Consider the following 14,091-nt stretch of genomic DNA (forward strand, 5'->3'; position numbering starts at 1 on the left):
ATTATTATGCAGATGATACTCACCTTTATATATCACTTTATTCTGAGGACTTCCACCATGTTGAGGAATTGATTCAGTGCACTGACCAGATCAATGTCCAAAACATTTGTCATATTAGCAGGAGTATTAATAACAAAGTTTAAACTGACCCATCACTGAGACGTCGTACTCGAGCAGCAGCGTGGCTTCCTGCCCGCACTGCTTCAGGATGCTCATGGCCTCTGATAGCGTGCTGCCGTGGAGACGGATCCCGTCGATGCTTAGCAACCGATCGCCCGGCTTGACGGTTCCTTCTCTGGAGAGAGAGAGAGGGAGACAGAGAGACAGAGAGACAGACAGACAGAGAGAGAGAGAGGACTGTTTCTACAGAAGCTCCTGAGGGACAAAAGGCCACAATCACAGAGTTCAGAGAGGGCAGACGTCACGCACCTGTCAGCCGGACCGCCTGGCCTGATGGTTGTTATGACTATGGGGCGAGACTTGTTCCTGTCTTCATGAGCCCCACCTGCAAACACACAGTCATGTCATGTGTTTATCCTTAATGCGCACACACACACACACACACACACACTGAGCTGTACTCACCTCTGATGACGAAGCCGAAGCTGTTTCCTTCTTTGTGAAGCGTGACTTCTACGTTCTTGAACATGACCCCTGACCCCTGCACCGCTGCAACACACCAGAACACCAACACATCAACATCACCTCTGACCTGCAGCTTTAACAGCACACTGAATACACTAACAATAACACTAACAATACACTACTGTAGTTACATCACTACTACTACATCTATTACTACATGTGGTAAAACTCACAGACAGGCGGCAGTTCGTACTCCACCTCCAGTACAACTCGCTCCCCGACGTTCTTCAGCAGACTGATGATCTCATCGTGTCTGAACTTGGCCAGGTTGATGCCGTTGACAGCGCGGATGTAGTCGCCCACATTCAGCTGGTCACTCCTGCACAAACATCAGCTCTAATTTCACTTTAATGAAGTCAACTTTGTTATAGTGAAAAGCCTGAAAAGCAGACACTGGCTATATGGCAGACTGGAGGTTGTAAATATGAAAACGGCGATTTCTTGAAATGTGTCTTAAAAAGGGACTTGAAAGTTGACCCTGTAGCAAGTAGCAAGCCTGAGTTCCTCCAGCAAGTCACTCCAATGCTGGAGCTGCTAGCCTGGATTGAGGAACAGGACAGGACATCAGGCTGCAATCCAGCTCATAAGAGAACAGGAGTTCATAAATTAAGTTTGGGACCAGACCCAAGAGTAAAATCAGTCAAATTTGAAGTCGATTCTAAGATTAGTCAGAGAAAGAAGGCTACAATAGGGGTGATGTGGTCGCGCCTCCTTGAATCAAGAGCCTTGCTGCTGGCATGACGAAGAACTCAAGAACTCAAGCAGGAATATGTAGTCAGGACGAGATAAAAGCACGGATAACTTCTCCAGGTAAGCAAAGGACAAAAAAGACATTAATTTGGATGCATTTCTATGTGAGGAAAGTAGGACTGTCTCACCTTCGTGACTTGAATTAGCTTACTGTAGGTGTATCAGTATTGGTTCAATATTGGTGTTTATGTCGGCCGATAAATAACAAGAAATTACAGTACAGAAATTCCATATATATATCGGAAAGTGTCTCCAAACAAACAAAACTTGGTAACAATACAAACAATACCACTAAAAAAACTAATCTATCAAAAATGTTTGTTTATGTTTTGTATTAATGTAGAAAAAGAGTATTGGCTGATATATTATTGGCCTATAATATTTATATTAACAACATATTTAAAAATGATGAGAACGAGTCAAACAGATGTTACCTGGCAGCGATGCCTCCCTGTCGCAGGTTTGAAACCCGGGGTTTCCCGTCTTTGTCGATGCCCCCTGAAACCGTCAGCCCGAGCGTCGTCCCCTCCTTCTTCATCAGCTCCACCACCGAGCAGCCCCGAAACTCGTCTACATCACACAGAAGGACAGGTGATGGTGATTGGTCGAACACTCCTCCCCTCACATTAAGTTATTTTACTGCACAGTTGAAGTCCTTTATTTCTTCCGGTTTTATTTATTCCATCTCTTCCTCTTCTCTACCTCTGCTCTCTGACTGATTCTCTCTCAGCACAGAGAAATAAAATAATAATCTGGAAAAAGAGAGAAGTGAAGTCATCGTCTATTCTGCCGTCCATCTATATTTCATCAAACGCCTGAAATATTTAACAGCGGGAGAGATGGAAGGAGAGAGGGAGATATTTCACAGCAGACCTGGTACAATCTGATGAGAGCGATCCTCAGGTGATAAAACCAAAAGCAGGATTTCATTAAAATGTTGTATTTAATATTAATCAGAGAAGCCTTCGCCCTCTTTCATTCAGACAGGATTAAGACGCCTGATCTTTGGCAGTGACCATTATTGTCTTCTTCTCCTCCCTCATCTTCTTCCTCCAAAGAGGCTTTACAAAGAGCGTCTGCGCCCTTTTCAACTTCACTAAAACATCAGCTCTGACTCTCAGTCTGGAGAAGAAAACCCCAAAATCTTCTATTCTGATCAAATGTTGGATGAACCAGTTTCCTGCAGCGGCGGGGGAGAAACTTTTGAAAGTGTTACTTCAAAAACTGCCAGTTAACTTCAGACTGAAAGAGGCTGAAATACAACAAAGCTTCTCTCAGAGGAAGAGAGTGTTTTTAAAGTTGCACTCTTTCAGATTTTACTATAAATCTGAAATAGCTTCTTCTCATAATAAGAAGGAGCAGAGCATCTCGTCTGTCAGGAACTTTAAATTCACTCAGGATCTCAGTGGTGGATTTCCTTTTGTTGACATGGTTCTGAAACATCAATAGCTGGTTTCAAAGCTCAACCAGTTCATCCAACTAGTTCTGAAGCTCTACCAGTTCCTCTAACTGGTTTTAAAGCTTTACTGGTTCCTCTAAGTGGTTCCAAATCTAAACCACATCCTTTAACTGGCTCTGAACCTCCAGGAACTAGTTCAGACACTCTACTAGTTCCTCTAACTGGTTCTAAAGCTCCACCTGTTTGTCTGGTTCTGAATTGCTAGTTCCTCTTACTGGTTCCTCACTACATCAATTTCTCTAGATGGTCCAGAAGCTCCACCAGCTCCTCTAATTAGTTCTAAAGCTCTACCTGAACCCAAAACTGGTTCTACAGCTCTAACAGTCCTGTAACTGGTTCATAACCTCTACCAGTTCCCCTAACTTGTTCAGAAGCTGTACCAGTTTCTCTAACGGGTAAAAGTTCAGATCTACCAGTTTCTTTGAGTTGGCTTAAATCTCCATCCACTGGACCAGATTCTCTACTGGTTTTAAAGCGCTACCAGTTCATTTAAACCGTTTGAAGCTCCGCATCATCCTACATCAACTGGTCTTGCAGGTTTACAGTTTGTGTAACTGGTTTTTATTGATTACTAGAGAAACAGTCCCTGATATAATATTTACTTGTCGTCACAGAAATATTGGCGAATTCTGATTGCAGCATCCTGACTTGTAAGTAGGCCACCAGCTCCAGGTGGGAGGAGATAAACTGCGACTGCAAGCATCTTCCTGCAGGTCACACAGATACAAAACATCAGCTAATGTTTGTGTGTGTTCTATTTTCAGAGCTGTTATCTTCATCACTGTGCTCATTAGCTCTGCTGGTGGAATCACACGGAACCAAAAGAGAAAAGAAAGGAATGGATTGAAAAGACGACAAAGAACAACATAAACTAGACCATGATGAATAAGTAAGAATAGTAAATGCGTGTGTTGTGTGTTACCTGGTATACTCTGCCTCCTGATGGCCAGCGCTCCATCTGGAGGTCGCGACCCGGCAGAGTGTTTGGTGTACGGCCCCTCATCTGAAACGCAAAGAAACACACAAACATTACTCCGACTTGCTCAAAAATTCTACCAGTTCCTTTAACTGGTACTGAAGGTCAACCATTTCCTTTAACTGGTCCCAGCCCTTTACCAGTTTCTCTAATTAGTTCTGAAGCTCTGCCAGTTCCTTTAAAAGTTCTAGGAGTGCTCCTAACTGGCTCCAAACCTTGGCCAGTTCCTTTAACTAGCTCTGAAGACCTACCAGTTCCTGTATGTAGCTCTGAAGCTCCACAACTCCCTCTAACTGGTTCCAGACCTTCACCAGTTCTAGTTCTGAAGCTTGACTAGTTTCTCTAACCAGCTCTGAACCAATTTCTCTTTATGGTTCTGAGGCTCTATCAGTTCCTATATGTACCTCTAAGGAGCTCAATCACTTCTTTCAACTGGACCACTACCAGTTTCTCTAACTGGTTTAGAGGTTCTACTAAGGCCTCTACCTGGCTTCAAACCTCGGCCAGTAACTTTACTGGTTCTGAAGCTCTAATCAAACCATCACAGAGTTTTAAGTTAACGTCAGAAACATATCAAGACCTCCGAGTTCACAGACAAACATTCACAGGTTACAGCTACTCTTCTGATTGGTGTCAGAGTGAAATGTCACGTCATGACAGGCTCCCATAATGCATCTGTACTCACCATCATCATCCGATAACGGGGATCTTACACCACAAAAATACATCTCAGAACTAAGAGTCTAACTTATATGAAAAATACTATAAGATACTGTGATCCTTCCATTAAAAGCTTTCTGGCCTCACCAGCTAGTAAACTAGCACGTTAGCATCCTCTGCCTCAGATGATGCTTCTTGTTAGCATCTAACAAAGCTCTGAAAACTGACTGGTTTTTAGTCTGAAGCTGCTGCTGAGAGCTCTGTGAAGTCTCTTCTCATGAATAAAGAAACTACTGCCAGAAAGAGGTGAGCTCATCAGGACAGCGACCAATCCCTGTGGAGAACACTGTGGTCCATCTAAGTCTGGACCAATCTCAGCAGTCCACAGGGAGACCCCCTGGTGATGTCATCACAGAGATGAGAGCAGAGGTGGAGCTACGCCATGAACCATGACATCAGATCAATTTGGATGCAGAGATTTGATTGGATAAGAGTTTTAATGGGATAATTGATGTCTACTGGAAACTCCCTTCAGCAAAAATAACGATGCAACCAAAACTTTGATAATCGATTGATCGTTTAATCCATTTACCAAAAAGACCAAAACATCTTCTGGTTTCAGCTTAAATCATCGTATACTGAGTATACTGGGTTTTTTACTAAACTACACTATACTAATACTACTAGTATTATATTATATTTCATATTCTCTGTTATATTGTTGTACTATACTATATATTATGCTATACTATATCACTACATCTCCCCTCATACTGTCGCTTATATCCCATACTATATTATGTTAATATGTTATACAGTTTTACTACATCATATACTATATTATATTTCTATTATAATTCTATATTGATACAAACACTTAATCACATTATAGATTAAGTCTAGTGACTGCTGCTATTAATGACACCACTGTCACTTTTCCTGTCAGTTTTGTCTTGTTTCTAGTTGTACTTCTTCTCTTATTTTACCTCTTATTATTTATTTTTTTACTTTTCTCTTTTTATCTGTAGTTTATTTCTGTCCTTGTGCTGCTGCTGCACCTGAATTTCCCGTCTGGGGATCAATAAAGGATTATCTTTTGGACTGTTGGTCGGACAAAACAAGCTATTAAAAGACTTAGAAAGACGACTATTTTCTGATTGTATATGGGAGACCAATCGATTAATCAAAACGATTACTGATAATGAAAATGACTGGGATATTAATATTAATAATAATCTCTTCATACGTCCTGAATCCGTTTTGTCTGCTGTGTTTTATCTTGTTACAGTTTAGCGTCGTGTTGTTCTATTTTGGTCTTCTGTTTGGTTCTATTTTAATTCGTTCTAGTCTATTCTAATCTGCTCTAGATCTGTTCTGTTTATCTTGTGTTTGGTTCCAGCAGCAGAGCTCAGAAACACAATGAGACTCTGACAGCACACACACACACACACACACACACACACACACACCATAGCTAACTGAAGATGAAAGCCGAGAGCCTCCTCCTCCTCCAGATGTAGGACAGCAGCATCTCTCCCTTTCAGTCTCCAGCTACAGTACTTACTGTATATTCACACATATATAATACTATATACTACACACCGTGGTATGTTATATAATATGTGAATAATCTTAGCTACAGTTGTTTAAACAAAGGTCACACACCAGTGGAGGAGGAAGTATTCAGATCCTTTACTTCTGTAAAAGTACGAATAAAATACCGTAAAAATACTCTGCTACAAGTAAAAGTCCTGAAAGTATGTAAGTACGATCAGGAAAACGTCCCCTGTTGCTGTTATACTATTATATATTATATCATTATTATTATGCATGCATGAATGTAAAAGCATGATTTTAGTGGGTGGAGGTGGAGGTGGAGTGAAAATCATCTGCAGATGAATCGATAATGACAAAAACTATTAGTTGCATTAGAGCCTGACTTTTACATCCATTTACATCTGGTGTTTCACAGCCACGAGGTGAAATGTGTTTTTACTTGTATATTTAATATCCACCGAGGGTAACTGACACAGAGGTGATTCATTTTTAATTATTATACTTTAGTTAACAGGACGCGAGTGTAAAACCTCAAAAACACACAAATAAAACAGCAGTTATGTAAAAGAAAAGCTGCAGCTGTAACACTCATCGTCTGCAGCCGTCACTTCGAACTGATTACAACATGAAATTTGTTCAAATTAATTTAAACACAACCCACGTAGCCGATCCTGAAGTACGTCTGGGCAGCAATGGAGCTCCCCGACTGGAGCACGAGGCTCAACCTTTCAACAACAGCAAATGTGACGTCTTCACGTCACTTTTCATGTCCGACCAACAGTCTACAGCCCAAAGATGTTCAATTTAATACCATGTAAGAGAAGGAAAAGCAGCAAAATCTTCACATTTAGGAGGAAATGTTGATTATCTAAACTTCAGTCTTCTTCAAGTCCTTCAAGATAAAGTACATGTACAGAGAAAAGATTGAACTCCATCGACAAACAAACAAATGAATAGATAAAAACAGCAGAAAGAGAACTTCCTATAGTTACAGAAGCAGTGTGACATGTAGCGTCTGCAGTGGTACAGCTGAAACAATTAACCAATTAACCAACAAAAAAACGTATATATACACACACACAAGTTATTTATCAACTTATCTACATTCGCTGCGTCTCCAATATGAGACATTAGCTGTCTTTCTCAGCTAATGTCTCATAGTGGACCACATAGTTTGGTATTTTCCACGTACTCAGCCTTTTTTGGAGGAAGCTTAACATCAAAGATACTGACGCTGATCATTTGTACTCGTTGTATGAGGGTTTGTGTAAAAGTGACGTCTACCTGCCGAAGAGTTTTATGGTTCCAGAGACGGATTAAGGATTTTATTTTTTCTCCTTTTTGACTTTAACATTAGGCGGTAATGCTCAAACCGCTGTCCTAGGAAATAAAATGATGCTTAAATAATGTCATAATATAAATATAACACTCTGAAAGGAGCCATATACTTTTAGTACATTTTGCTGCACATTTTGAATGCAGGACTTTTACTTATAACAGAAGTATTTCTACTTGACTAAAGGACCTGAATACTTCTGCCAACACTGCTGTTACCAAAAAGCTGAATTGTGTCTACAGATTAAAACCATCTTGGCTTAATAAAACATGACACAGTGTAAGACAGTTAGTTTATCTGTAAATCTGGTGGTTCTGTAAGTCAGAAATAAAACATACAGTAGGGCTGCAGCTATTGATGATTTACTTTGTATTAATCCATTAACATCCTAAATAAATAAATAAATCTGCCTCTGTTTGTCTTATCACGATAAGAACGATATAAAACAGAGAAGTTAATGATCAAAGTGAAGAAATATAACTAATAAATGATGATGTATTATTATAGATTCAACTTCCCAGCAGTATATAAAGTCATTAAAAGGAGCTCCCCCTTCACCAGCTGCAACATTTAAGTGATGAACACATTAATGCATCAATAATTATAATCCAATAATATAATATATATTATTCTGAAATGGGCCATTCTGCATGATGAGTTACTTTTGGTACTTTTAGTATATTTTGATGCAAATACTTCTGTACTTCTACTCAAGTATGTAAGATTTTGAACGCAGGAGAGTATTTCTACACTGTGTGAGTAAAAGATCTGAGTACTTCTTAGTATTGTATCTGTATCTGAGTACTTGATCCAGCAGGTCTTCCAGTATTCTTCCAGCACAGAAACCAAAAAACACCTGAAGCTTCAAACTGCTTCAGACTTTCAGAGAAAAACCACATCCTGAACACTCTCTCTCTCCGTCTGTGCCCTCCTTTCTCCTCGATGCTCGCTCTCCCCTGTTAATACACACCATGAATATTACATTCATGAAAATAAGATGCAATGCTCTCTCTGTCTCTCTCTCTCTCTCCTGCTCACACTCACTCTGAAGGTCTCTCGTCCAAAGCAACCTGCAGCGATCGACTGAATGAATCCATCTGGAGATCATTTTCAACGCCACACACACACACGCACACACACACACACACACACACACACACACACACACACACACGCACACACACACACACGCACACACGCGCTCATGATCACACTCACACACAACCGGCTCTCTCTCTTTTCAATGTCAGCAGTTTACACCAAATGACGCTCAACCAGCAAAACACACACACACACACACACACACACACACACACACACACGTATGTTACACATGCAAACATGCTTATCCCTCCATCACACACACATCCACTCTCTCTCTCTCTCGCTCTCTCTCTCTCTGCCCCAGTGGTTCTCTATGTCTCTCTACCTTTGTTCACCCTGCGCAGGATCTGGCAGCGACATTTAAACGACACGGCGATCATGGTGAAGCCGAGCCGAGCGTCGCCTCCCCTCCCAGCGCCATGCAGATGCAGCCGCCACAAACTACACCTCCTACTCCTCCTCGTCTTCCTCCTCCTCCTCCTCTCCCTCTGCGAGCAACTGTGTGACGGACGACCTCCTCAAACAGAAACCATCATGGAGACGCTTCCTGGGGCTCGGCAAACGAGAGAGAGAGGGAGCGCTGCAGATGTGAAGCTCCTCCATAAAATGAGGCAGCGGAGGAGGAGGGAGGGAGGCAGGAAGGGGGGAGGGGGGAGGCAGAGTCTGCGCAGATGGGAGGATGAAGAGAAGGAGGGGGGGGTGATGGAGGGATGATGGAGAGGCAGAGGGAGGAGGGAGGCTGCTGTATCCCTCAGCTGGATGGAGGGATGAAGGAAACCAGCATGACGAAGGAAGGAAGTGGAGATAAATGGAAAGATAATGAAATGAACAGAGATAAAGGATGAATATGAGGAGTACATGGAGGAAAACGGAGGAAAGCAGTCATTCAGGGATGAAGAACAGAAGCAAACGAAGGGCGGAAAGAAATAAGACAGGAGGAAAATGAAAACAGAAGGAAAGGATGGAGGGAAGGAAGGAGAGAGGCAAAGGAAGGGAGATAGGATGATATGAAGGAAACAACATCCCATAATCTGCTTATCTGGAATCCACAACAATACACAAGTACTACTGCCTTACAACCGGAGTACTGATAGTACTGACATACTTTCAGAAGTAGCAGTAAGTTACAGATGTAGTACTGCACTTCCATAAAGCAGCAGGACTCGATATATTCAAACCTGTAGTCTCTACGAGTCAAACTCCAAAAACACTGAATCCTACATTTCCCATAATGCAATAAATCAATACTTTTTGTTTTCCATGAGAAATCCTTATGACATCATCAGGTAAAAACAAACCAGAGTACTATTATACTTCAGGGAGTACTGGCCTGTCTTGCTTTTAAGGGTACTTGTAACTGATTTATTAAATATTACAGTAGTTGCAGTAACACAAAGGACTGCTAGCTTCAACAGTCAGAATAAATACTAATAAAAATACTGTACCTCCAGGGTATTATGATAAGTATTAAGTAAGAGGTGATATTATCTACCATCTGAAGATATTTTTTATAATTTGGTTGAATTGACTCTTTAATTGAGTAGCAAGTACTACTACACTGTGTACTAGCATGTGATACTGGATAATACTACTATATAGTAGGAGTAGTAGTATTTTGTTTTAAAGAACACTACTACATTTTAGTGAGCTTGGTTGTAATACAGTGTTAGTACAAGTATGTGTACTAATATTTTTTTTTTCCCTAACAGTGTGTGAACCAATAATAAAGCAGCTGCTCCGTTCTCTGCAATGTCATTGGCTGACGCTGGAGGAGGGCGTGTCCTCGTCCAGCAGGTAGTGAAGTGGTCAGACATGTGGGTCAGTGTCCCGGCAGCAGATTACACCGGATTAGAGTGTGTGTGTGTGTGTGTGTGTGTGTGTGTGTGTGTGTGTATTTAAGGTATTAACAGTGATATTACTATAACTGCAGCAAAATGCAGGTCAACATGCTGCGCTCATATTAAACACAGCGCTCTCTCTCTCTCTACCACTCTGACTGTAAACTCTCATCACACTGACATAATAATAATGGCGATGATGATAATAATAATAATAATAATAATAATAATAATAATAATGTGTTATTATATAACTGAGGGTTGGTTCCTCTCAGTGTTTCTGTGCCCACTGATCTGAACTGAGGTGTTCTGGTCTGGTCTGACCTGTGCTGCCCCCTGCTGTTCACACAGGTCACCAGCTGCACTCTGAGTCTATCACGCCCCCTGCTGGAGACAACATGGCAGCACAGCAGGAGAGCAGCATGGCAGGAAACTATTTCTTTGTAACTGCTGTTACATCACCTCTCTGATTAAGTTTAAGGGCAGAACGACGAACGACGCTCTGGATTTACTTCTTGTGAATGAAATATTAGATTTTCTGAAGTTTCTAGGAAGTTTCCTTACCTACTACTACTACTACTACTACTATTACTACTACTACTATTACTACTACTATTACTACCAACAACTAGCTACTGCCGCCAATACCGAAACTACAACTACTCCATAAACCAAAGCATCATCATCAACAGCAGCTACTGCTACTACAAATAATACTACTACTAGTACTACTGCTTCTACTGCTACTGATGCTGAACCAGCTAGAACCCCACAAATCAGGACCAGCCTAAACCAGGTAGAACCAAAGACAACTAACAGAACCAACAAGAACAAGAGTAGGGTTGCAAAATCACTGGAATATTCAAGGTGGAAACTTTCCAGCTAGAACCAAAGAAATACATTTACAGAGAGTATTTAATGTAAATACTTGTACTTGCTGCTGTCACTAGTAGTACTTCTACCACTTCCTGTTTACAGTCACAGAGGTCTAACATCAGATGTAATGATACAGTATAATGAGCCAATGAAGCCCATCCTACTGCTGTCACATCAACCAATCCCCCCAAAATACACACACACACACACACACGGCTGCAGCTGTTACCATGGAAACAAGCTGATGAATAATTGAGGGAAGAGAGCGACCCTGCACCGTACAAAGAGTGATTTTGAGAGATGAAAGAAGTGCTCACACACACACACACACACCGATGCAAACACACTAATGCAAACACACACACACACACACACCGATGCAAACACACTAATGCAAACACACACACACACACACACCGATGCAAACACACTAATGCAAACACACACACACACATTACAGCCTCCAGAATTTTCAAAATAACCAAATCAGAGTATAACACTGACAGTGTGTGTGTGCATGTCAACACCCACTGCCCAAAGTTAAACACGTGGGTTTGAGTCACCATGACATCTCCTTATGTAAGTGCACACACACACACACACACACACACACACACACACACACACACACACACACACACACACACACACACACACACACACACACACACACACACACACACACACACACACACACAGAGTCAGAGTGCTAATAACACTGTTCCAGAGAAGGGAAGAGGAGCTGACGGATGTGTAACCCTTTAATTAGTGCTAGCAGTCACAGTCAGAGTCGACATGTGTGTGAGGAACAGATGGGACCGACCGACAGGACTGTAATCAACAAACCAAGAACACCTCGACTCATCACAGCAGCCGCTGATGTACTCAGACTCAGCTACTCTTTGCGGTTATTCTATAGTTTTGCGATTGTCGACAAATCCAGGTTCAGACCCAAACCATCAACCTGTCAGTCCGTCTCTCAGTCCTGTCTCACCTCCTGTCTGTGGCTCTCAGCTCACAGCCCATTGGTTCCTGCTGAAGACGTGAAGCTTTAAAAACACAAATATTTAGGTTCAGGAGGAAATGGTGCATTTGTTTGGGACTATTTTCAGCGGTGGATGAATCCACATGTGGTGCTCTGCTGAGTATTTGGGGCAGCAGGACGGTGTGTGTGTGTGTGTGTGTGTGTGTGTGTGTGGGACTGAGTCCAGATAAACTACAATGTGTGTGTTGATGGTGATGAAGGAAGATGTCACCCAGTGACACAGTGAGGCTCACTGATGTGTTTTTAATTTTTAAAGACGCCCTGCGGAGTTTTCTTGTAAACAAAAGTTATGTCACAGTTACTCACCAAAACACGTTGTGTGTATCCTCGAGCTCTAACGAATGTGTTCAATGTATCTTCTTTACTCATAAAACATTTGCAAAGCCCATTTTTTGGCACTTTATTGGCACATTGCTGCATATCTTGGTGTGCTACCGCCACTTGTAAACCAGTGGAATAGGTTTAGCAGTTAGCTAGTTAGCTTTAATCTCAAAGTACAAGAACGCAGTCAGTAGTTTCAGAGGGACCCTGTTGTGAGCGTTGGACCAGACGACGTGTTCACCTGTGACGTTGAAGATGTATCTCCTGGATAACGACTTGATGATTTGAGATGCTACTGAGCACTCGTTCGTTCACTGCTGGACACAAGTGGAAATGCAGCAAAGTCGCTGGACCACCAGAGTCATTAAGTTTCATCGTCTTGGGGTCATGAATGTCTGCCCAATCCATCTGGTGGATGTCAAGATACTTCACTCTGAACCAAAAGTGTTGGACCAACAGACGGATCAACTGATGGACTGACATCGCTGCTTCAAGAGCCAATCTGCTTATGTGCTGGAGACACTTTGGTTGGACTCTACAGGCTCCGGCACCCTCGAACCAGGAGGACTATTTTAATATTTTAAGATCCGAGATTAAGATCCACAACATCTCAAACTGATTCTTGATCAGTTGACCTCTGAGGGAGCGTCCTCCGCCAAGGAAACCTGCTTCATGTAGGTTTTCAACAGTGGTGGAAGACGCACTCAGATCCTTTATTTAAGTAAAAGCACCAATAAAACAAAATACAAATATCATATAAAATACTCCATTACAAGTAAAGGTCTTCCATTCATAATCTTACACAAGTACAAAAGCTTCATCAGTAAAATGTACAAATGCATCACAAGTAAAAGCCTCCTGTAGCAAAATCCATAACTGATATATTATTATAAATGACATTATTAGAGTGTTAATTAAATACCCTAAATATAAATCTGAGGGGTTGAGAGATGATTAATGTGAGATAAGTTCTGATACTCAAATCTATGTTGTATTTTTTGGAAACGTGAAATATTGGAAACTTTTAGCCCGGTTTGTAGTGAACGTCTCTTTTTTGTTAGATTAGTTTAATCTTTAATAATGCAATTTATAATCTAATCATATGTTTTTATGTCATTATAATCTAATAATGACATAAATTGAATAATAAATAAACGCAGTGGAGTAAAAAGTACAATATTTCCCTCTGAATTGTAGTGTAGGATACACATAATAAACAGTAAAGTACCTCAAAATTGTACTTAATTACTTGAGTAAACGTGCCACTGGTTTCCAAGTTATACTGCTGCCTAATAGTCCAACAAGAAAACAAAACCTTCCATTAGTGCGCCTGTATGGCCATCTCTACAGTACTTCAGGTTTTCTGCACAGCAAGGTTGAATTCTTTGGTTTAGGAGGAATTAGTACAGAAAAAAAAGGAGCAGTTGTTCATTAATTTAGGAGAACTAATTAAACATCACATCCAAATAATGAGGGGAAAGCGTTCTGAATCCCGAGACGCCTACAGATTAATTAAGGTGAGCA

General features: G+C 41.2%; 1 protein-coding gene across 1 annotated transcript in view; it reads right to left on the reverse strand.

Annotated features, from left to right (window-relative positions):
- The window catches only part of grip1 (glutamate receptor interacting protein 1), a 30,459-nt gene that overhangs the window by 11,706 nt on the left and 4,662 nt on the right, over positions 1 to 14,091 (reverse strand). The window contains exons 2-7 of the mRNA XM_070928767.1: positions 3,777 to 3,857; positions 1,830 to 1,965; positions 819 to 964; positions 586 to 669; positions 430 to 505; positions 150 to 295 (exon numbers count right to left, since the gene is read on the reverse strand). Coding sequence (XP_070784868.1) covers positions 150 to 295; positions 430 to 505; positions 586 to 669; positions 819 to 964; positions 1,830 to 1,965; positions 3,777 to 3,857 — 669 coding nt within the window. The remainder of the gene's footprint in view (positions 1 to 149; positions 296 to 429; positions 506 to 585; positions 670 to 818; positions 965 to 1,829; positions 1,966 to 3,776; positions 3,858 to 14,091) is intronic.

This window comes from Enoplosus armatus, chromosome 22 (assembly GCF_043641665.1).
Source record: "Enoplosus armatus isolate fEnoArm2 chromosome 22, fEnoArm2.hap1, whole genome shotgun sequence".
Lineage (NCBI taxonomy): Eukaryota > Metazoa > Chordata > Actinopteri > Centrarchiformes > Enoplosidae > Enoplosus > Enoplosus armatus.